The 21,229-nt window shown below is 28.1% G+C and overlaps 2 protein-coding genes across 2 annotated transcripts in view; one reads left to right on the top strand and one right to left on the bottom strand.

Moving 5' to 3' along the window:
- Positions 1-7,268, bottom strand: part of LOC113384121 — a 47,876-nt gene extending 40,608 nt beyond the window's left edge. Inside the window, exons 1-2 of the mRNA XM_026622085.1 lie at positions 7,224-7,268; positions 4,563-4,760 (exon numbers count right to left, since the gene is read on the bottom strand). Coding sequence (XP_026477870.1) covers positions 4,563-4,760; positions 7,224-7,268 — 243 coding nt within the window. The remainder of the gene's footprint in view (positions 1-4,562; positions 4,761-7,223) is intronic.
- Positions 7,269-11,161: 3,893 nt separating this feature from the next.
- On the top strand, positions 11,162-12,818 carry LOC113363265 (transcription initiation factor TFIID subunit 9-like). Its single transcript, XM_026605756.1, has 5 exons — positions 11,162-11,439; positions 11,867-12,012; positions 12,222-12,365; positions 12,426-12,611; positions 12,699-12,818. Exons 1-5 carry the CDS (start codon positions 11,277-11,279, stop codon positions 12,792-12,794), a joined length of 735 nt encoding a protein of 244 aa, XP_026461541.1. The 5' UTR covers positions 11,162-11,276; the 3' UTR covers positions 12,795-12,818.
- Positions 12,819-21,229: the final 8,411 nt, after the last annotated feature.

The following is a 21,229-nucleotide window of genomic DNA, read 5'->3' as shown; positions in this document are numbered from 1 at the left end:
TTTTACACCCATTGTAGTATTTTTACAAACATTGTAGTATTTTTACACCCATTGTAGTATTTTTTCAAACATTGTAGTAATTTTACACCCATTGTAGTATTTTTACAAACATTGTAGTAATTTTACACCCATTGTAGTATTGTTTACAAACATTGTAGTAATTTTACACCCATTGTAGTATTTTTACAAACATTGTAGTAATTTTACACCCATTGTAGTATTATTTCAAACATTGTAGTAATTTTACACCCATTGTAGTTTTGTTTACAAACATTGTAGTAATTTTACACCCATTGGACTTATGTACATCAAATTATCAGATATTTTATAGAGATTTTAATACTGTGTACATATTTTGTGTAATTTTTTTTGGGTTCACTACCAAGATTTTTAATTTCAGTATGGAAAGTTCTATCAATTTGAATTAAGGCACGCTGCCATGCACCCCATTAGTTAATAAAAATGTTTAAGAGATAAATTTGGTTATAATTCTTCTCCCCTAGAACTTGGTTATATATTTCAGAATTCAGGCGGCACCCTGAATTATATTGGTATACCAATATCTATAGAGTGGCTCGGCACACCACAGTTAAAAGCTTGCCGACCCCTGGTCTAGAAAACTGTTGTGTTGGATCATTTGTAATGATTTTGTAAGTAGTATCATCTTTTGGCATTCGTAATGTTGTGTTAGTATAAAATTCTTTGTCAAGGATTACCGTCATATTGCCTTTATCTGCTGGACAAACAATTATATTATTAGATTTAATAAATAATTTGGTCTCCGCTATATCTTTGTGTAGTCTTTTTAAGATGAATATGTTGGAAACTATTTAAATTTAAATTTAAACTTTATGAAATACACATATTTGAAGATATACAGTAAAAAGCAAAGCAAGCTCTTTAATATGTGATAATTAAATTGTTTTTATTCTTGTCTAGTATTATAACTCTCTACACCAACTCGATGTACTTTAAAATCTAATTAGATTCGAGAAAATTTTTGCCGGTGATAAAATTTTAAATCATATTAAAAATATTGTATCAAAGCATTATTTGCAATTAAATTAACAAACTGTTATACATTTCAAACAATACCATTTACTTTTGGTGAATTTCACAAAGTTTAAATTTCAAGTTTGAATTTCGCGCTTTAAATTGTACAAGAGGTGACAGTCATTCTGACACATGTTGATAACTTTCAAAGAAATTTTCGTGAATTAACACGCGGTCGGTTAATTATGATTTTTAATTAAATCCTTGATTAGTTTTAATTAATTTAAGCATCAAAACGTGTAATTAATTGAGTAGATCATTTTGATATAATAAATTTATCGTAAAACGTTAATTAAAAGCCAAAAAATGGATATGTGTAGAAGTGCCTTGGTGTACCTTGAATAGTTTGATAAGTATCTCTTTCAGGGCCTCCATTTTGACTCAATTTTATAATTAAACAATTCATTTACAGCGTCAATGTATCCTTTATTCATATATATATGCAAATATCAATAGTATAATTTATATATGTGCTTTTGTAGGTTATACTTTAGTACTTTTACCACATATCTCTTTATCATCGAATTCTAAATTCACAAAAGTCTCTAATGTAAGTCGTGTGTCGTGTATTGTGTAAAGACTTTACTCGGACTATTGCAACAGGTCAAATTGACTTGTAAAAGACTAAAGTTATGTAGTGGTTCTAAAGTAGTGATTTTGTGTCGAGTACTTGAGATTTCTGGCAGATGCTTCAGAGGTGGTTCGAGTAATGAGTTAGTGCTCTGGGAGCTGCTGTAGAGGATATCGAACAATGTAAGTGCAAAGCATGTTTTATACAAAGTGAGTCAAAGAATATATTTCTGATATATACAGGCATTTATCATATTACATCTGATATGTAGTACTTTATTTTAAATATTAAATATTTAATTGTTATGTATATATATATAAAGCGAGAGGGTTTTCTTCAGATGGTGAAATAATATGTATATAGATGGTATATATCTAGTAATTAATAACAGTTTTATTGAAAGAAAATGTTTTGATTTATTTAATTTAATAAATTGGTTAGATTTATGCTTTTTTACATGTTTTTATTTATATTTTTCTGTGGATGGGTCTAATCAAGACCCGAAACATATGTTTTCTTAATAAAAACATTTTCTTTCAATAAAACTGTTTTTAATTATTGGATGTATGCCCAAGAACAATTTTATCATATATTGAATATTTAAAACAAAGTACTACATATGCAGTATATATGCATTAAGTTTTTCTTATCTTTGTATTTAAAGCAGTAAAATAATTTTGAAAATGTTTACTTTATCACAATATTTTTTGTAATCTTTAGTGAAACTATAATTTTAATAGAAACAAATAAAAAGATATTACTCATAATTTATTTTCTGAAAGAGGTTTACAATTAATGACCGAGTTTTTTATTAATACTACTTTTATGCTTGTAATGATAATATTTCTTATATAGTTATGTAAATGATTCTTGTTTTTCATATTAAATGAAATTAATTGAAAGATGCTTTGGGAACTTGTGCCTCTCTTATCCGATATCATTTATAAAGCAGTCTGTATATATTTTAGTGAAATATTTTCTGGCTCGTGCATTATTAATATAGTTGTATACATATATCTGCTGAAAATATCGTTTATACTATTATATTTGAGTCAATATCATTTTCTTTAATAAGATATACTTCATTAATTTTTAATTCGTAAAATACAATATATTCTTTGTTTATTCAACTACAACTATTATGCTAATAAAAAATTTTAAATTAATTTGGCAGACATATGTATTGAAGACTATGTTCATATTTAATTTGCTATGGGGAAAACATGTTGATTCAGTTTTTTTAATTTAGTTATGAATTAAAATTTTATGAATGTTTTAAATCAATATAAAAGATAAAAGTTAGTACTTCTCGTATGTATCAAAGACATTGAAAGTAATTTATATTATTACAATTCCATAATAATATTCCACCAGAGATTCCTTTGCTCTATAAATAACACTATGAACTGATTTTGTGTGGAATTCAGAATTCTTATATGTAAATTAAATTTTTGTTACCAAATTATTAGTTAACCAATACAGCTTTTTGTAAGCATCGATTACTCATTTGTTGAAGAGGCCCTAGCATTCTTCCTTAGGTAACTCCTAAATTGATGGTATTTTATTACAAATTACAAATTTACTTTGTTACAAAAATCTCTTCTTTTGTGACACCTCTTGTTCATTATTCTTCAGAAACAATTTTTTAAATTACATTTCCAGTATCAAGAATCATGTGTTTTCCCTGTAGCGATATTGACTGCATGTACATTCTTATTTATGGATAACACGATTGTTGGTTTTGATCAAAATATTTCAAATACTCAATACGACTTACCAAATTGTTAATTGAATGCAGCTTTTAAAAGTCTTTTACTGTAATTTTATTTTAAATTTATTCAATTATTGCTGCATAGCTAAATGATAGATTTTTATTTTTATATTATTAAGAACAATTTTGATCAAGACTTGCAATCAAAGTTTCAAAGAGTTGACTTGAATGATTAGACAAAATATAGTTTTGTTTACAAGTTTATTATTCGATTCAAGTTGTAAAAATTATTTAACTCGATTTCTAAAGGATAACAATCAGCTTTAAACAGTTTTGAAGTTTTTAATGTTCATGTTTTCGAACGTGTTTCATTATTTCATTTTACAAGTTTTATTGAATTTCTTTTATGGCTTTTTCTAATAATTTGTATATTATTCAAGTCAACTAAATTTGTTTTTGTCTCGATTAATTGTAAAGGTTTCACATGTTTTATCAAGTCGTATAAACAATTTTGATTCGATTAATATCATTTCATTTCATCGATTAATTACATAATTCTCTAGAATAATTTTTTTTTTCTAAGTCCAATTTTTCTGATTATAATTCTTTCGAATAATTTTTTTTTCTAAGTCCTTTTAGATATTTTTTTTTTAAGTTCAAATTTCCTGATTATAATTCTTTCGAATAATTTTTTTTTTTCTAAGTCCTTTCAGATAATTTTTTTTTTCTAAGTCCAAATTTTCTGAAACCTTTTCAATTAAGACAGACGAGTTATTTATGCATGCTGTATTATCCCAAAGCCAACATTCGAATGAATGAGGCTCACATTGAATATTTCACAACGAGAAAATTTTATTGGGGCAAAGTTAAACATTTTAACTAAGTCCCAGTAATTTTTTCTCGTTGTGAAAATTTCAACGTGGACTTCATTTCATTCGAGTGTTGACTTTGGGAATTGGTGTGAGGGAACACTAAAAAACATAAAAAAGTTTCAACGCTGAACAGAAAAGAGAAAAATTGATCTGGGACTTAGGGGGTTTTTTTAGGCTCTCCACCCCCTCCTTCCTCCTCCTCCTCCTCCTCCTCTCTTCCCCCCCTTTTTTTCGCTTTTTTTCACATTTTTTTTCTTTTTTGGTGTTGTTTTTTTCGCATGTTGTGGTTTTTGTGTAGATTTTTGGGTTCGGCATGCATCTTCCGCAATGTGTCTCTCTGCGTGTAACCTCTCGCATCATGGACCTCAGGTTGACCATCACTTCGTGTGTTCGTTTCAGGACCCTTTTTGCGCCTGCCACCAGCCAGCCACCAGCACTGCTCCATTTTTTCTGCTTCATAGTTGGTCGTCGTTGCCTTCAGCCGGACTCGATCCTTCTCACCTTGTGCCTCCAGAGTGATTTCACCGAGTATGCGGTCCCTTAAACCACTCGGCTATTTGAGTTATTGATGATAAAAGTTATTTTTATTCCTATATTGTATTAATATTGAATTTGAATAAAGAATATGTCTCATACACATCTCTCTTATTCATCATCTGCCTCTACCCCTCTCTTTCCCCAGTGCTTCCTCTATCTTTTTTTTTCCTCTATGTATCTCTCTTACAGTCAAGAGCGAAACTTGAGTTTTTTGTTTTTCAGAAATATACTAAGTGTCAAGGTCGAAATGCGACACCTGAATTTAATATTTTGAACTAATATTTGATATTTATGAAAAACTATACAGTCGAAATTTCTAGCATCTTGGGGATTCGAACCGAGAAACAATGAGCAACCGTAGTGGCAACTTAACGATCTCGGCCAATTAGTTATACAGAACTCTCTGCTATTTTTAAAAATATTAAGTCTTATTTTGATGATGAAAGATATAAGCTTCCTAAAAAAATTGTGTGCCAGTTGTGCGAATGGCTGAGATCGTAAAGATGCGGTCGACTTAAGACAGAATAACAATTCGAGGTTCGCCAGTTCGAACCCCATTTAACTGAAAAAAATATTTGGAACCAATAATTTTTCAAACTGTGTAAATAAATAAGACATATAGATAAATAATTAAATTTATTGAGTGTCAGCATTACAAAAATCGACATAATATATAGTGCATATATATAAATATAAATGTATATATATACGCATGTATATATATATATATATATATATATATATATATATATATAATATAAATATAAAAAAGATAAGAAATAGTAGAAGGATAATTTTTAATAAATTCATATTTACGCCTGGTTAGCAGTAAACCAAACCTACTTTGGTGTAATTTAAAAATCTTATTATTTTTTCGATGAAAAAACACTCTATCAGGAGCAGCCAAAATTGGCCAAAATCGTGACATTCAAATGCAATTTCAAGGCCCTTAATGAATGAAATTAATAATTTTAATTAATGCTTTGTGTAGACTAAAGTACAATCTTTATACCAAACCAAAAAAAATACAAATTTGTCATCGTCTTCATAGTTAAAATCAGCTTCAAAGTTGGCAATTTTTCAAACTTCAATTTGGTACCAAGGGCAGAAAAACTTTTTTTTCCAAAAAATGATTTCATATTCGGAATCAGCGCCTCGAAAACTATCAGAATCGGTCAAAATATTTTGAAAATCGCGAAAAAAAATGTTCATTTCATTAGTAAAATTTTGATTTTGCAACCAAAGATTTCAATTTTTCGGGGGGTGTATGTGGATTTGTCCAAAAACGAATAATATTTTCGGAATCAGTGTCCCAAAATCAATCAAAACCAATCAAAACATTTTGAAAATCGCGAAAAAAGGCCGTTTTTTTTAAAAAAAAATCAACTTTGCAACCAAAGATTTGGATTTTTCGCGGGGTGTATATGGGTTTATCCAAAAATAGATAGCATTTTTGAAATCAGCGTTTTAAAATCTTTTGGAATCAGTCAAAATATATCAAAAATTGCAAAACAAATACATTTTTTGATAAAATTCCAATGTTGCAATCAAAGATTTCGTTGTTTTGCAATGGAAAGTTGTTTTGAAAAGTCATCAGACACGATAATTTCGTTCTTTTCATCAAGAAGACTTTGCCCAATTAGTTGTTGATTATATTTTCCTTCTACTATAGGGAAGACCCAGGTTGTAAAGTTCCTTTTAAAGCATTCTTATAAGTCATAAGACTTTGCCCAATTAGTTGTTGATTATATTTTCCTTCTACTATAGGGAAGACCCAGGTTGTAAAGTTCCTTTTAAAGCATTCTTATAAGTCATAAGCACCTGTAATAAGAATAAAAATTTATTCTAAGGATATGCATCTGAAATAGGATTTTATGTTTTTTACTACTAGACAAGTAACATTAAATATGTATATGTACAGCCGATTTAATGTTAATAAAAAAGATTGAAGAGTAGTCCATGGTTTTAACTTGACATCATTTCCAATTTGAGTAAAGCACTCTATGGTTTATAATTTATAAATCTAAATTTTATCTATTTTTTTCTATCAGAATAAATTAAAGTGCCTAGCACAAAATTTTCAAGTTGTTCACAGTCAAAAATTTGCGTTCCGGTTAAAAATTATACAAAACTTTAGAATTCAAGAATATATACTAGTTTGTACAAAGACTTCGTTTAAAAATCCATGGATAGATCTTTAAATATTTGATAAAAATAAAACGACAAAAACGTTGTTTAAAAACCCATTGATATATATATATATATATATATATTTACTAGACCATGCCATCCTTCTTTCTCATCCATCACATTGGGAAAAAAATATCAATTTGATATATTCTACCCTTCAAAATAATTCCTATCCACTACAACTTTTACGCTCAGTAATTAATAATAGATTACCTTTTCTTCGTAATAAATTCCGTACACCTTCCTCATTTACCTCCTATTCACAACAAAATAACATCACTTCACAAACCCTTAACCCTGTTCCTGATAATTCACTATCTCTCAATTCCTTCATCTCATTACCGTACATCGATTGCCTTTTCCACTCATGGAAAAAACTTTTTTCATCCGTTGGTCTGAAACTAGTGTGTTCGACTGGACACACTCTCACAGACTTATACACTAATTTAAAAACTCCTACCCCTATTTCCCGCACGTCAAACGTTGTATATGTCATTGATTGTAATGATTGTTCAAGTTGTTATGTTGGAGAAACTTCACAATTTCTCTCAAAAAGAATGCGCCAACACGAACTTAACAGTCTTAACAGGAAACAAAATAAAACCATGATCACCGAACATGTCTCCAACTTTAAACATTCTTTTAATTTCACCAATCCAAGAATTATTCATCGAGAAGCCAACACTTTACGCAGGAAGTTTGCTGAGAGTATTTTTATACAAATATTACCTACTATTAACAAACGTTTTGATTCGGCTTCTCTTTGCAATATTTACCGCGATGCTTCGAACAATTTTTTCAATATGCGCAATACTTCGTAACAATTCTTTTATGTAATGTATATGTATATATGTATATATGCGTATTTTTATGTATGTGTATATGTACATATATACATATTTATGTTTGTGGATATACATATATGGGCATATATGTTGCATTTGTGTGTATATTTGGATTTTACATAGATGTTGTAATTGCATGTTTGCATGTGGTTGTTTATCTTTTGTGTGGTTAGTTATGTTTTGTGTATGTGTAAGCAATTGTTACAATTATTGTGTTGCGTTATATATACATATATATGTTGTTTTTTAATTATTAATAACTTGTTTTTTTAACTTTTATCTTTTTCAGTTAATATTTATACTTTTTCTTAATATAATTCTCTATTTCACAATTTTTTACATTGATCTGTCTTGGTTTTATTATGTTTCTATATTTTTATTTTGATCCACATTTTTCATTTTGATCCAACTTTGTTCAACCGTCTGATTATGGATGACTTACATATTTAAAAAAATTTTCTATGTTCCTTGCGCATGATCGCTGGAAAATTCTTCATAACTGTAACCCTTAAAATTCTCTCTATCCCGTTCTCTCATCCAATGACGATACAGTTTCCACTATTTTCCGCTGCAAACACGTAGGCCCGCATTTTACTCTCGTTTACACATACGTAATTCTGTCTCCAAACTAACAAGATGTGTTTTTGGAATCACCTTTTTTACAATAAAACATATTATTTATTTTAATTAATTTTTACAATTTTCATAACTTGATGTTTTTTCAATTTTATATTTCATACTTATTTTTTCGTTTACATTTTTGTGTTGTTCTTTGTGTTATATTTTTTTAAAAAATTTATTTGTATGGTGAGTTTCTTTACATATGTTTATTTTATGTTGTTTTTCATATATATTTTTCATATACATTGTATCTACTTATTTTTGTCTGTAATTATGTATCTTTTATATTATTTTTTTTATATTGTTTTAATTTGTAACCCTGATATATTTATTTGTAGCACTGAAGATGGGTCAAATCTGGACCCGAAACGTATGTTTTCTTAATTAAAACATTTTGCATTAAAACTGTTTTTTTAATTATTGGATGGATGCCCAAGAAACAATTTTTATCATATTATTTCACCATCTGAAGAAAAACCTCTCGCTTTATATATATATATATATATATATATATATATATATATATCTTTGAATATTTGATAAAATAAGAGAGCAAAATCTTTTGTTTAAAAATCCATGAATATTTGATAAAATTAAAACGGCAAAAACTTTGATTAAAAAACCATGGATAAATATCTTTATAATTTACCTCTATAAAGCCATCATTAAACCAAATTGAACAAACAGGATACAGCTATGGGGATCAACTTTCAACTCAAACGCTTTAATAATTCAAAGATTTCAAAACAAGTAATCAAAAGAAATTTGAAGAACCAAAATATGTTCCAAATTGACACAAAGCACAGGCACTAGTACAGTTAAGAATGAAATAATTGCTTTCTCACACAAATATAAAAATCGTTTAGTTGATCACCCAAACTTGCTCGCCAGAAAACTTCAGAACAACTCTACCAGGGCCAGATTGAAAAGAAAATTTCTTCTGCATTAATCAACAATAGATAAGACCTTCGACTGAAAATGGTCAGATGATTTGTATTCTGCCAACGCCTTCAGATTTACGTCATATATTTTACTTCTAGTACTAGAAGTACTAGTACAGGGCGTTTTATTTTTATCAAATATTCAAAGATATCATTTTTATTAAAATTATTATTTTAATAATTTTTACAACTGTTCTGGAACAGACGTAAAAACGTTAAAAAAAGGTTAAAAAAAGATATCTTTGAATATTAGATAAAAATAAAACGCCCTGACGCTTTACTGCGCCATGCTTATTTACATTTATGTATACATCGTATTCAAATATTGTCTGTGCCTAGGCTTATTAACTTCCCGAAGGACAAGTTTATGTTTTCATCAAAAAATCCGATTCGCTAATTTAATGTTTTCTCGACATTTCAAGCCATTCTGAATCGAATGAGACCAAATTTGGAAAATGGGGAAGTATGTTTGTGCGTGAACAGATTTTTTGCCGTAAATCGACGTTTTCTCAAAAACGGCTGGATCGATTTCAAAAATTTAAAAGCCATTCGATGTATCTCGTTGAGGTCTGTTATTTGTCAGTTTTGTGCGACGATCGGCCAAGCCGTTTCTTTATAAATCGCAGAAAAGTGAAAAATTTTCTGCGTTTCAGCCCGCAATTCTAAATCGATTTTGAAAATTTCAAAACCGTTCGATCGAACTTTATCTTTAATATCTTTTGAAAGATATTGGTTGGAAATCGTGCTGATTAGTTTTTGGTAGAGATCGGCCGGGCCGTTTTCTTGTAATAAAGTTAAAAAAAAAAAAATTGACGATTTTTATGATTATTTTTCTGGCGGTAGATACCATAGTCTTCTAGATCAGACTAAAATATTACGGCCCTACGACAACTCGTTTAGCTTTAAAAATTCGTCAAAGTTTGCAAAAATTAGTATGGCCTTTTTGGCATTTGTCAAAATTAGATCTTTCATCAACGTTTGCTCAAAAACGCCTGAACCGATTTCAGATATTTAAAAAGCATTTGATGTATATCGATGAGGATTATCGTTTCTCAGTTTTGTGCGACGATCGGCCGAGCCGTTTCTTTGTAATTTGGAAAAAAATGTTAAACTTTTTGTCCACATTTAAGCTCATACTACCAAATCGATTTTAAAAAATCAAAAACTGTTCGAAAGATATTAGTTGGGAATGATACTGATTAGTTTTAGGTAAAAATCTACCGAGCCGTTTTCTTATTGTAATTAACTGTTGAAATAAAAATTGAAGCCGATTTTCATGGAACTTTTTTTGGGCCATATATATCATGATCTTATAGAACTTACTGAAATATTACGGCCTTACGACAAGTAGTTCAATTTTAAAAATTCATCAAAGTTTGAGAAAATGATATCATTATCACTACTCGAGTAGTCTTTTTTTTGACATTTGTTAAAATTAAAATTAGACGATTTACTTGGTATAACGATAGAGTACTTGGTCTTAATGAACATACTAAACAATTAAAGTCCTACAGAAAACTGGCTCAATTATAAAAATTATTGATTTTTGAAAATTTGCTTTTAAAAAATACTCCGACCGGGTTGACGTGTTCGATTTTCAATAATGTGTAATGAATCCACTTCAATACTTTTAACTACTCATAAATTAATTTATCTATCATGGATTAAGTCGATTATTTACACAAATCGGGAAGTTCATGTAACTTGCCTCAAGGCAAAATACCAATACCAACTAGTTCATAGATAAGTAAACATAACTAGTTTATGTTTTCTATCAATTGACAGATGACACTGCCATCATGACAGCCGAAGTTTGACATTAAATGCAAGGTTTAAAATTCTGAAGCGCTTAATTTATTTCGAGTCAGTGTTGTTTTGTTTATTAATATAAATATATTATGTATATACATAAATAGTGCTCGAAAAACAATAATAATGACTGATAAAAGTGATCGGGAAAAATCCGATAAAGTTAATATAAGCAATCAGGTTAAACATGTACCTAAAGACGCCCAAGTTGTTGTTGCTATTTTAAAAGATATGGGAATATCAGAATACGAGCCTCGAGTTATTAATCAATTGTTGGAATTTACCTATCGTATGTATATTTTTTAGACTCAAACAAACTTTAACCATTACAAACTGTGGTTATCAACAAACATAACCTAAACAAGTTTCATTTATTATAACATTGTATAAAAAGTTTAAATTCTAAGTAAATTTATTTTGTTCGATATGAATTGAGTTAATGGTCTCCTATTCAATGGCTATCTATCTATTTTTAATTATTTAGTACAAATATTTATTCAATTACAGGGTTCATTGAATCAACTTTGTAGACATCATTAAACTTATAACATTTTCAATTCAAGTTAATTATTTAATAAGTTATTAAAAGTAATTTTAATTTGCGACATCCCATACATCCAATTTTTTTTAACACATTATCCACCAAGAATGAAAGCTATGTATTATATCAAACCATAATAATTTTTATATTAACTTTTTTAATATATTGTACAAAGGATACGTCACATGCATTTTGGATGATGCTAGAGTATATGCAAATCATTCTAATCATCAGAACAAAAAAAGTATTGATCTTAAAGACGAAAAGCTAGCAGTACAAATGATTGCGGAAAGAGCTTTTACAACACCACTACCCCGAGAGGTAAGTTTGATGTGAAGTGATTAATGAAATTTGAAATTTGTGATTTCTTCAAATGAAATCTCTATAATATTTATTAAGAAATAAAATAGTAAAATAAAATAGAGTGAACTAATATATAATACCAATTGCAAGTAAATACTTTAGTATTATGTGTAAAGTTTTTAGTTATGTATGTGTAAATACTATGCTAATTAATATATATTATTAAGACACTTATAGAGATGGCAAGATCAAAAAATAGTACTCCTCTACCACTTGTGAAGCCTCATTGCGGTCTTCGATTGCCTCCAGATCGATATTGTCTTTCTTCTTGCAATTTTAAATTGCGTACAAATGTACTAAACACAAAAAAAGTAAGTTAAAATGTCTCAAAATATTAGAACTTCTTTTACAGATAGTTTTTTTAATTCAAGGCCAAGTCTGAAGCACGTAACATAAATAAAGGTGCATCTAAGAATTCAAACTTACTTCATGCTTCAATAAAGAGGCAGCCTGGCCAAACAACTCTGCCAACTACGACCAAAATGCAGACTGTCTCTGTTCCAAAGCCAGTATTCAAGTTCAGTGCAAATCAACCTCAGCAACCTAAAAATAAACAGGTGAATTATTATATATATATATATATATATATATATATATATATAATGTAATATAATATAAATAATATTCTTTCTATCTTTCAACAGCCGATTAAAGTTGAAGTAAGCTCAGAAAATATGAATCCAGGCCAAGTTAATACAGCCAAAAGAAAAAGAGAAGATGAAACTGATATTGTCATATGATTATAATTTATATTGTTTATGGAATTAATAATTAAAATTTTACAAATTTAATGTTTAAATATCTCTATTGAAAACAGATAGTTCTTCTATATTTTCTTTCAATATTTATTTGAATATATAGTATTTTTGTAAGAAAATTTATGTAAAATGTATTTTGTTTCAATTAGCTATTCTTTAATTAAAGTTATGTGAATATTTTTATTAGTGATATTTTTATCATTTTTTTTTATTTCTTATAAAATGCTCCAGAAAAAATTAAAACTATTGTGTTAATTCTTACTACCATTTAGAATAATAAGAATTGTGTACCTAATATATATGATTTCAATGTTAAACAGTATTAGCAGAAAACAATTCCTGGTCTTTCTGACAATTCTATGAACAAATAGAAAAGTATTTTATACTTCATAATTTTTATCCGAATTTATAATAAAAAGAATTTTATTTTCAAATTCAAATCCAAATCCATTTATCATCTGAAGGCATTTTTTTAAACTTTGCAGGCCATATTTTTTGCTATGATGTGATATAATGTGATTTACAAGAAATCATAGAAATTAATTAGTGAAAGTGGCATTTACCCTTAAGGCAAGTTGCATAAACTTCCCGAAATGTATAATAATTGACTAAAACCAAAATTGAGCATTAGATATTCAGATAAAATTTTGAACTTATTATTTCTAAAATGAAGTTTTCACTTTCAATTATATCTTAACATTGCAATTTCCAATTCAATTTTTTCAAACACAATTTAAATTATCTGTAATTATATTAATTATATTGTACTAACACTGGTTGTATGTCCAAAAATTGTAGTATGTTTACTAAAATTTTAATGAATTGACAATGTTTAACTCATCACATCACAAAAGCTACTTTTGACAGGAATTTTTGCAAACTTAATGAATTAATTTAAATACATAAATTAGATAAATTTTTAAAATTAAACTTCTTGCCGTAGGAACTTAAAATTTTAGTATGTTCTTTGGGACCATGATGTCTAACAATATAAAAAGTTTCATCGAAATTTTTTGTTTCAACGGTTAATTCCAAAGAAACGGCTCGGCCGATCTTTGTCCAAAACTGATCAGCAGGACTCCCAAATAATATCTTTCCAATAGTATTTGAATTTTGAAATTCTGTTCAGAATTTTTGGCTAAAACGTGAACAGAAAATTTTTGGCTGGTTACAAGGAAACGGCTTAGCCGATCGTATAAAAATTCTAACCGATGCGAGTGCTTATAAAGTTTTATCGAATGGTTGTTAAATTTTTGAAATCGACTCAGCCAAGCTTCATAAAAATTGTCTGATTTTTTTTTCAATAGTTAATTACAAGAACACGTGTGGATTTTTACCAAAAACTAATCAGTATCTTTCCCAACCAATATCTTTCAGACAGTTTTTGAATTTTTAAAATCGATTCAGGATTGCAGTCAGGCTAAAACGTGGACGAAATTTTTTTCGCTTTTCTGCTATTAATAAAGAAACGACTTGGCTTATCGTCGTGCAAAACTGACAAACACTAGTTCTTATCGAGTTACACTTTTTCCAAATTTGGTCTCATTCACAATGGCGATTGAGAAAACATAAAATGAGCAAATCGTGTTTGATGAAAACAATTGTTTTTCTTTTTTCTTTCAAAACTTTTCCTTTGGATAATCAACAAATAAAATTAATGCATTTAATTATGTAATACAGGAGTAAAATATGAACTAAAACTAAATATATAAGCATAACATTTTACAGCACATAAATATTTATCGCTTTAATTTTCTTACTTATTCTCATTTCTATATATTATTCACAATTGTGAATTTACCCTTAAGGAAGTTAATTACTTAAGTAATTAACTTCCCTTAGGGTAAGTTATAGTAATCGCAAAAAATATAAATAAAAATGTTTATATATCTTTACGTTTCAGAAGTTTCTGAAAATTTTGGCGTAACTTAGAAAAACTGGATGTATGTGTGTGAGTGTTTATGTATGTGTGTGTGTGTGTGCGGATACAAATTTTTGTCGTCGATTTTGCGAATACGGATTAACGGATTTAAATAATTCAAAAAACCTTCGATTCGTGCTGATTAGTTTTTGACAAAGGCAGGTCTAGCCGTTTCGGAGTTACGGGGCAAAAACTGCCAAAACTGGTATTTCAGTTTTTGAGATAACGGAGCGTCCGATTTAAATAATTCAAAAAGCATTTTACTTGTATTGACGAAATGAACAACTGGTGAAATTTTTGTAAAGACAGGTCCAGCGTCTCCGAAGATCCAATAAAAAATTGAAAAATAATGCCATTTGGTGGTCAAAACTGAACATTTATGAACATCGTATTATCAGAAATTTTATAAAGATTGTAATAATAAGTACAAATTTTGTGTATATTTGTATGGGTTCCGTACCAATGTTTAGGCGTTGGACGACTACGCGGCGCTCACGCGCTTTGTTATTTCGACTCCAAATCAGCTATGCAGTGCGATTGCTTAAAAAAATTATCAAAACTTTTAAAATAATTCGAAATACAAAAAAAATCAAAATATAAATAAATCAAATTTTTCAAAAAAGTTATTTTTTTTTAAATTTCAAAATTTCTCAAGAATCTAATTTTTTCCAAGTTTTGCAAAGTTTTTTTTAATAAATTAGTTTTCGGTACGGGAAGTTCCAGCAATTTGCCCAAAGGCACGATGCCGTACACCACTAGTTTATAATAGATTTCCTAATCCTCTAGCAGCAGTTCTGGACCTACCCCCGGCAATCTTCCAGCAACCGCCGCCGTCAAACGAGTTTCCCCGCACGGAGGCGCGTGTCCGCGTATACAAAGCGCGGTGTCCGCTACGAAGAACCCAGTGCGCCAACAATATTTGCTGAGTTAAGATGTTCACATATAAAAATTGTTTTCCTTCCACTCATTATCGGTGACCACTAAGGAAACGTGCGATTTTCCTTATTATCTCCCAACAAATAACGAACTGTGTTTTGTGTATTTTATTTTGTTGCATGGTACTGTCTTTATAGATTAAAGTGCTCACTTGAACTATTTGTTGTGATAGATTTAAAAAAGTGTGAATTTTTCACCATGGGTGCAACTAAGCATTTATTAGTTTTTGTGATGACTAGTCTGACTTTGGTAAGTTTTTCATTTCTTAAAAAGGATTGTAAATAATTGCATAAATTAATGCAAAATATAATTGGTAATATTTTTATAATTATGATTTTTCCATAAATCAAATTATGGTTGTATATATTTAATAAATAATTTTCTGCTTTTGGAATTAATACTTTGAAAATCTAAATTAATATTAATTATTATGAAAATAATAATATAATCATTGTTCAAAGAAGAAACAAATTATTATGAATAATATAGACCTTAATATACTTATTATTATACATACACATGCATAATAATAAATGGTCTGCCCGAAGGCAGGTCCATAGTGTGAGAATACCACAAATCAATTCTTTTCTTTCCCTTCCTTGTTTATTATTACTATTTACGTTTATGCATTTTTCTTTCAAAATTTCTGCTTTCAAGTTTCTCAGTCTTCCCAATCCTTTTAGTCCTAGTTCTATTCTACCTTTGACATCCTGTGGGAAGCAGACTGGATCCAATCCAGTTTAATTTTTCTTTTCAGGATCGTGTCCAGTAGAGTTTTTACATACATACACACATATTATCTATATATATAATTATATATATATATATATATATATAATTAAAAAAAATCATTGAGAGAACATCGTGCAATAAGGAATAATATTTCTATTTTGTTACTTTTTATTCACTTTTGTGATTTTTCTTTTAAAATTTCTGCTTCCATGTTTCCTGATCCTGTGCTTCGGCTTTTAGTTTCCTGAATTTTCTCTTCTTCCTAATTCTTTTAGTCCCTCTATTCTACCTTCGACATCCTGTAAGAAGTAGACTGGGTCCAATCCAGTTTTCTTTCCTTTCAGGATCGTGCCCAGTAAAGTTTTTACATACATCACACGTATATATATAATTTTTTAAAAAATCATTGGGAGAACATCGTGCGATAAGAATCAATATTTCTATTTTATTACACTGGATTTAAAATTTACTCTTTAATGCGTTCTACAGCTCTCGATGCAAACAAATAAAGCATCTAAATAAACGTTATTCTTGCAATTGCAATTTGAATATGCTTTGAGTCAATATATATTTTCTTAATAATAGGAAACTAAGCTCAATTGAGCTTAATTACCTCTATTTTAAGAGAACCTCTATTTTAAGACAATTTTATAATTGGTACATATCTATCAATATATACAAAATCAATAAATACAAAAGTTTAATATCTAAATTATTTTGATTATTTAATAATAATTTTATTATAATAAATTGTGTATATAAATATATTTATATACACAATTTTAAATATATTTAAAATCTCTTAAAACTGTAAGTCAAAATATATTTAAACTGGTACTTACTTTTATAGGTGTAGAATTGTACATATAGCATTACAATGCAGATAACAAATAGAAAAATTACCACACTAATCAATTCTAAACTTTGAGAGTCAAAAGCTTTACATATCAATATTCATAAAGCATTTAAACACTTTCTATACAAAAGGATTGATTCACTTTAGGGCACATATATTGGTTTCTTCACATTTTGTAACTTTTTTCGGTTTGAGAATTTTTACATTTTTTTAGTCATAGTATTAAAAGATGTATTTTATTAAATTTTTGCCTTAGAAATTCGTTTTATTGAGTTCCAAAAAGCACCAACAACAACAATTTTATTAGATTACAAATCTGATGAAATAAATGAAGCTATTTTACATAAAAAGAAGTTTGAAAACTACAATTTTATTCCAATGTAATATCCTACAAATTTTTAATCGAGCATCTAAAAGCCATCAATTTTCCAAATGCACTAAAACATTTGAAATTTTTTCTAGAACAAATGGAAAAGTATCGGCATGAATTTGAAGATTTAAAATTAGAAGTGAATAGTATAAAAGAAAAATAGTCTGTCGACAGACTATCCTCAATTCAAATTTTACTTGCTTTTTGAACATTCAGTATAATTTCATAATTTAAAGCCATAAAATATGAATTAGTCGAAGTTTGCCCTTTTTTAATATAATTCATTAAAATCGGATTGTTTAGTAGTGAAACAACGTGCTATTGAGTACGTTGAAAAATATCGACTTTATTAAAAAAAAAACTAAATAAAATAAAAATTGAGTATCACTATAGCGCCCCTAAAGAATTTGCTGCGGGCCCCGGAGGGTCTACATACGCCACTGAGAACCATGTAATTCCCTCATTACCATATTACCTTTCTATTAACTTCATTATTTTAAAATATACTTATAAATGAGATATGACGAGATATGGTATGTGTATCATTACAATTATAACAAAAATTTTACGCAAGAATTAATTATTCGATATCATTCTATTATTTTACGATACGGTCCATCATTAACTACAAACATACCACGAAATGATTGATTGGTAATGGAATATTTTTATTAGAACTGTAAATATTATTTTGTCGTTTGACGGATGTAAATTTATATAATGATGATCTGAGATCTGATCTGACAAGATTCAAAAAGATCCATCATTGGAATGTTTATAAGACGAAATATTTTTGTTATCAATGATTTGTGAAATTTTTGATAATCAATAAAAACATATAGTGGGATGCAATTATCTTCTCAAATTGCTTTAATATTGCATTAATTAATATTGATACGTAGAGCTTTCGACTATCAAAGTTTAGAATTGATTAGTGTGGTATTTTTTCTATTTGTTATCTGCATTGTACACCTATAAGAGTAATTACCAGTTTAAATATATTTTGACTTATAGTATTAATAGAGTGTAAATATTTATATACACAATTTATTATAATAAAATTATTATTAAATAATCAAAGTGAAATATTTATTTTAATAAAATACAGTTTCATACACTTTGGCTTGTATTGTTGATAGAATTTAAATATTTATTTTAGTATTTTAGTATAGCAACATGAGTATGTTTAAGAAAATTTACTCTATAACCAAAACGAATATTTATAATTTCATTGAAATTGGTTTCTCTGTGCTGGTCTTAAGAAGAAAATCATATTTTCATATATTGCAACTTGATCTTTAGCTAAATTAATTAATAATTTATAGATGATAGATGATCGATAAGAAGCAATCTTGAAGCTCATGCGTTTCCTATTTATTAGAAAAGAAAATTAGCAGGTGGAGCATAAGGATAGCGAAAGTCTTCGTAGGAATTATTTTGAATTGTATATTATCAAAGAATAGAAACCGGTCCTTGCATTAACAGAAGGGATTGTAGTAAGATTCGCATTCTTCAGCATTAAAGACTAGTTTCACGCATATATTTTATGTTTTTCTTTTGCTCTTCCGCTCTTATAATTTATGATAGTTCCTACGCCAAAGAAAAATTAGAAAAAACTATTAACCAGCAAGAACACTTTCCTGACTACATTTTGCATTTTTAAGTCCAGAAACCAACAAAAAAAATTAATACTATTGGGACACAAAATGTAGACTTGTGCCACTTTTATTTTCCTTAATCGTAATAAATTGCCGGTCTTTAATGCTTAAATCAAAAACAGACAGAACCTCCTTTCAATACCTCATTCAGCAATACCTCGTTTGTGATGGTTTGATGTTGAAACATACAACAAGAGCGCACAATAATTTTGTTCTTTAAAACAATGCCGACAGATATTTTTTTTTGTTTAAAAACTGTAAACAGAAGAGAATTCTTCACTACATTTTACAATATCTGTTTTTTGCTATTATGTTTTCAGAATAGCGATCAGAACTTAAGAACTTATAAACTGTTGTGATAATTTATCTTAACTATGTACATATATGGCTTTTTCAGAAGACAAACCAGAGATTGGCTTATCTCTATTTAATTTATTTTATTATTTAAATTACTCAAATAGTGATGATTTTTTACAATATCTAATAGTTAATTAAATAATTCCAATGGATTTTGAAGAACAAGTACAATGGTAAAACAATTAAGCTTCCTAAGCTTCTGTTGATCATTGTTTTTACCTTTGTTTAAAACGTTTTAATTTTGTTTAATTTATTCTTAAATGGGCACTGCAGTATATATAGTAATTTATAAACTTCTGATATCTTCAATGCAATCTTTAAAATCAAATGAGTATCAAAATTTCAAGTAAATTGGAGTATAATTTTGGTTAATAATAACGTCAGTGTTGAAACAGGAGTAAGTCAGAGTTCGTCGTGAATTCGTCGATTGCGGTTTTATGATGAAAAATACAATTATTTTTCAATTTTATTTTATTTCTAATGAAATTTTTTAATTTCATAAAATATTTTTATATTTAATAACCACTATTGCTAGAAAGTTTTCACTACATTTTACAATATCTAGGGTGAGAATAGTCATAAATTTCCAAATTAGAACTCTGACTATTGAATCATTTTTTGGTAGATTTTATAAATACATCAACGCCAATGATTCAAATAGATTTAGAAGTACAAGTACAATAACAAACTAATTAATTAAAGTACACTAACAAATCAATTTAATAATTTTAAAGATCCTTCAATAATCATTGTCTAGAACAAGCAGAACAGATGACAAATAAATTTACAGAACGATAAAAAATCTGATTTATTTAATATATTAGTATCTATATTATTATTAATTAGCAGGAATTTAGACGATAACCGATTTGAGATTTATAGCGTTTTTTTGCATTGTTGAATAGCAATCAGCACTTAATGTTGTTTTATGAAATTTTGTTTATTAATAATGAAATTAAATATTCAATACATTATAAATTATACAATTATGCTATTAATACCAGAAAGCGTATTATACGTGAGAGTAACAATTTGTTTCAATTAGGACCAAGTGCAGGAGAGCGTAAGGTGGCGAATTTTGCAAGACATAAGCATAATCATCTTAATAGGTTTCTACTTCCTCTACATATTGAAAAGTATAAATTTAAAATTTATTCAAATAATCATTAGGTCGAAAATCAAAAATATTGAATAAAAGAAGATATTGGGGTTCTCAATATCGGATAAAAAAAGAATTTTTCCCAAAGCATTCATATTATGTTTGCACTGGGTCGTCTCGTATCGTACATCGTTCGTTTCTTAGGCGATATGCATAGCGGAAATTCAGGAGGAATCATAATGGTATCTAACATACCTCAGATACAAAGGAATGAAATCATATTATAGTTTAACTGTTTTTGATCAGGCGAGCAAAACGACTATTCAATTTTCTGTACCTTCTATGCACTACATCTCTATTATCGTTATTGCATATGTTAATGAAACGATACGCTCTGTCGATTCAAAATGTTAATTACTTTATTTTTCATATTGGTAGTAATAATATTTTTCGTGTTCTTTAATATGTTTACAACTATATGATATTTT

Source organism: Ctenocephalides felis, unplaced genomic scaffold, assembly GCF_003426905.1.
Source record: "Ctenocephalides felis isolate EL2017-DRISC unplaced genomic scaffold, ASM342690v1 CF-g0.4_SCAFFOLD_00845, whole genome shotgun sequence".
Lineage (NCBI taxonomy): Eukaryota > Metazoa > Arthropoda > Insecta > Siphonaptera > Pulicidae > Ctenocephalides > Ctenocephalides felis.
The sequence above is the reverse complement of the archived record's forward strand: the minus strand, read 5'-3'. Positions and strand labels throughout refer to the sequence as shown.

Bases quoted from the DNA above. Each gene is read 5' to 3' on its own strand.
- LOC113363265 (XM_026605756.1), top strand. From the start codon at position 11,277: ATGACTGATAAAAGTGATCGGGAAAAATCCGATAAAGTTAATATAAGC. The intron at 11,440-11,866 runs GTATGTATATTT...TATTGTACAAAG, and splicing joins ATTGTTGGAATTTACCTATC to GATACGTCACATGCATTTTG. The intron at 12,013-12,221 runs GTAAGTTTGATG...TATATTATTAAG, and splicing joins CAACACCACTACCCCGAGAG to ACACTTATAGAGATGGCAAG.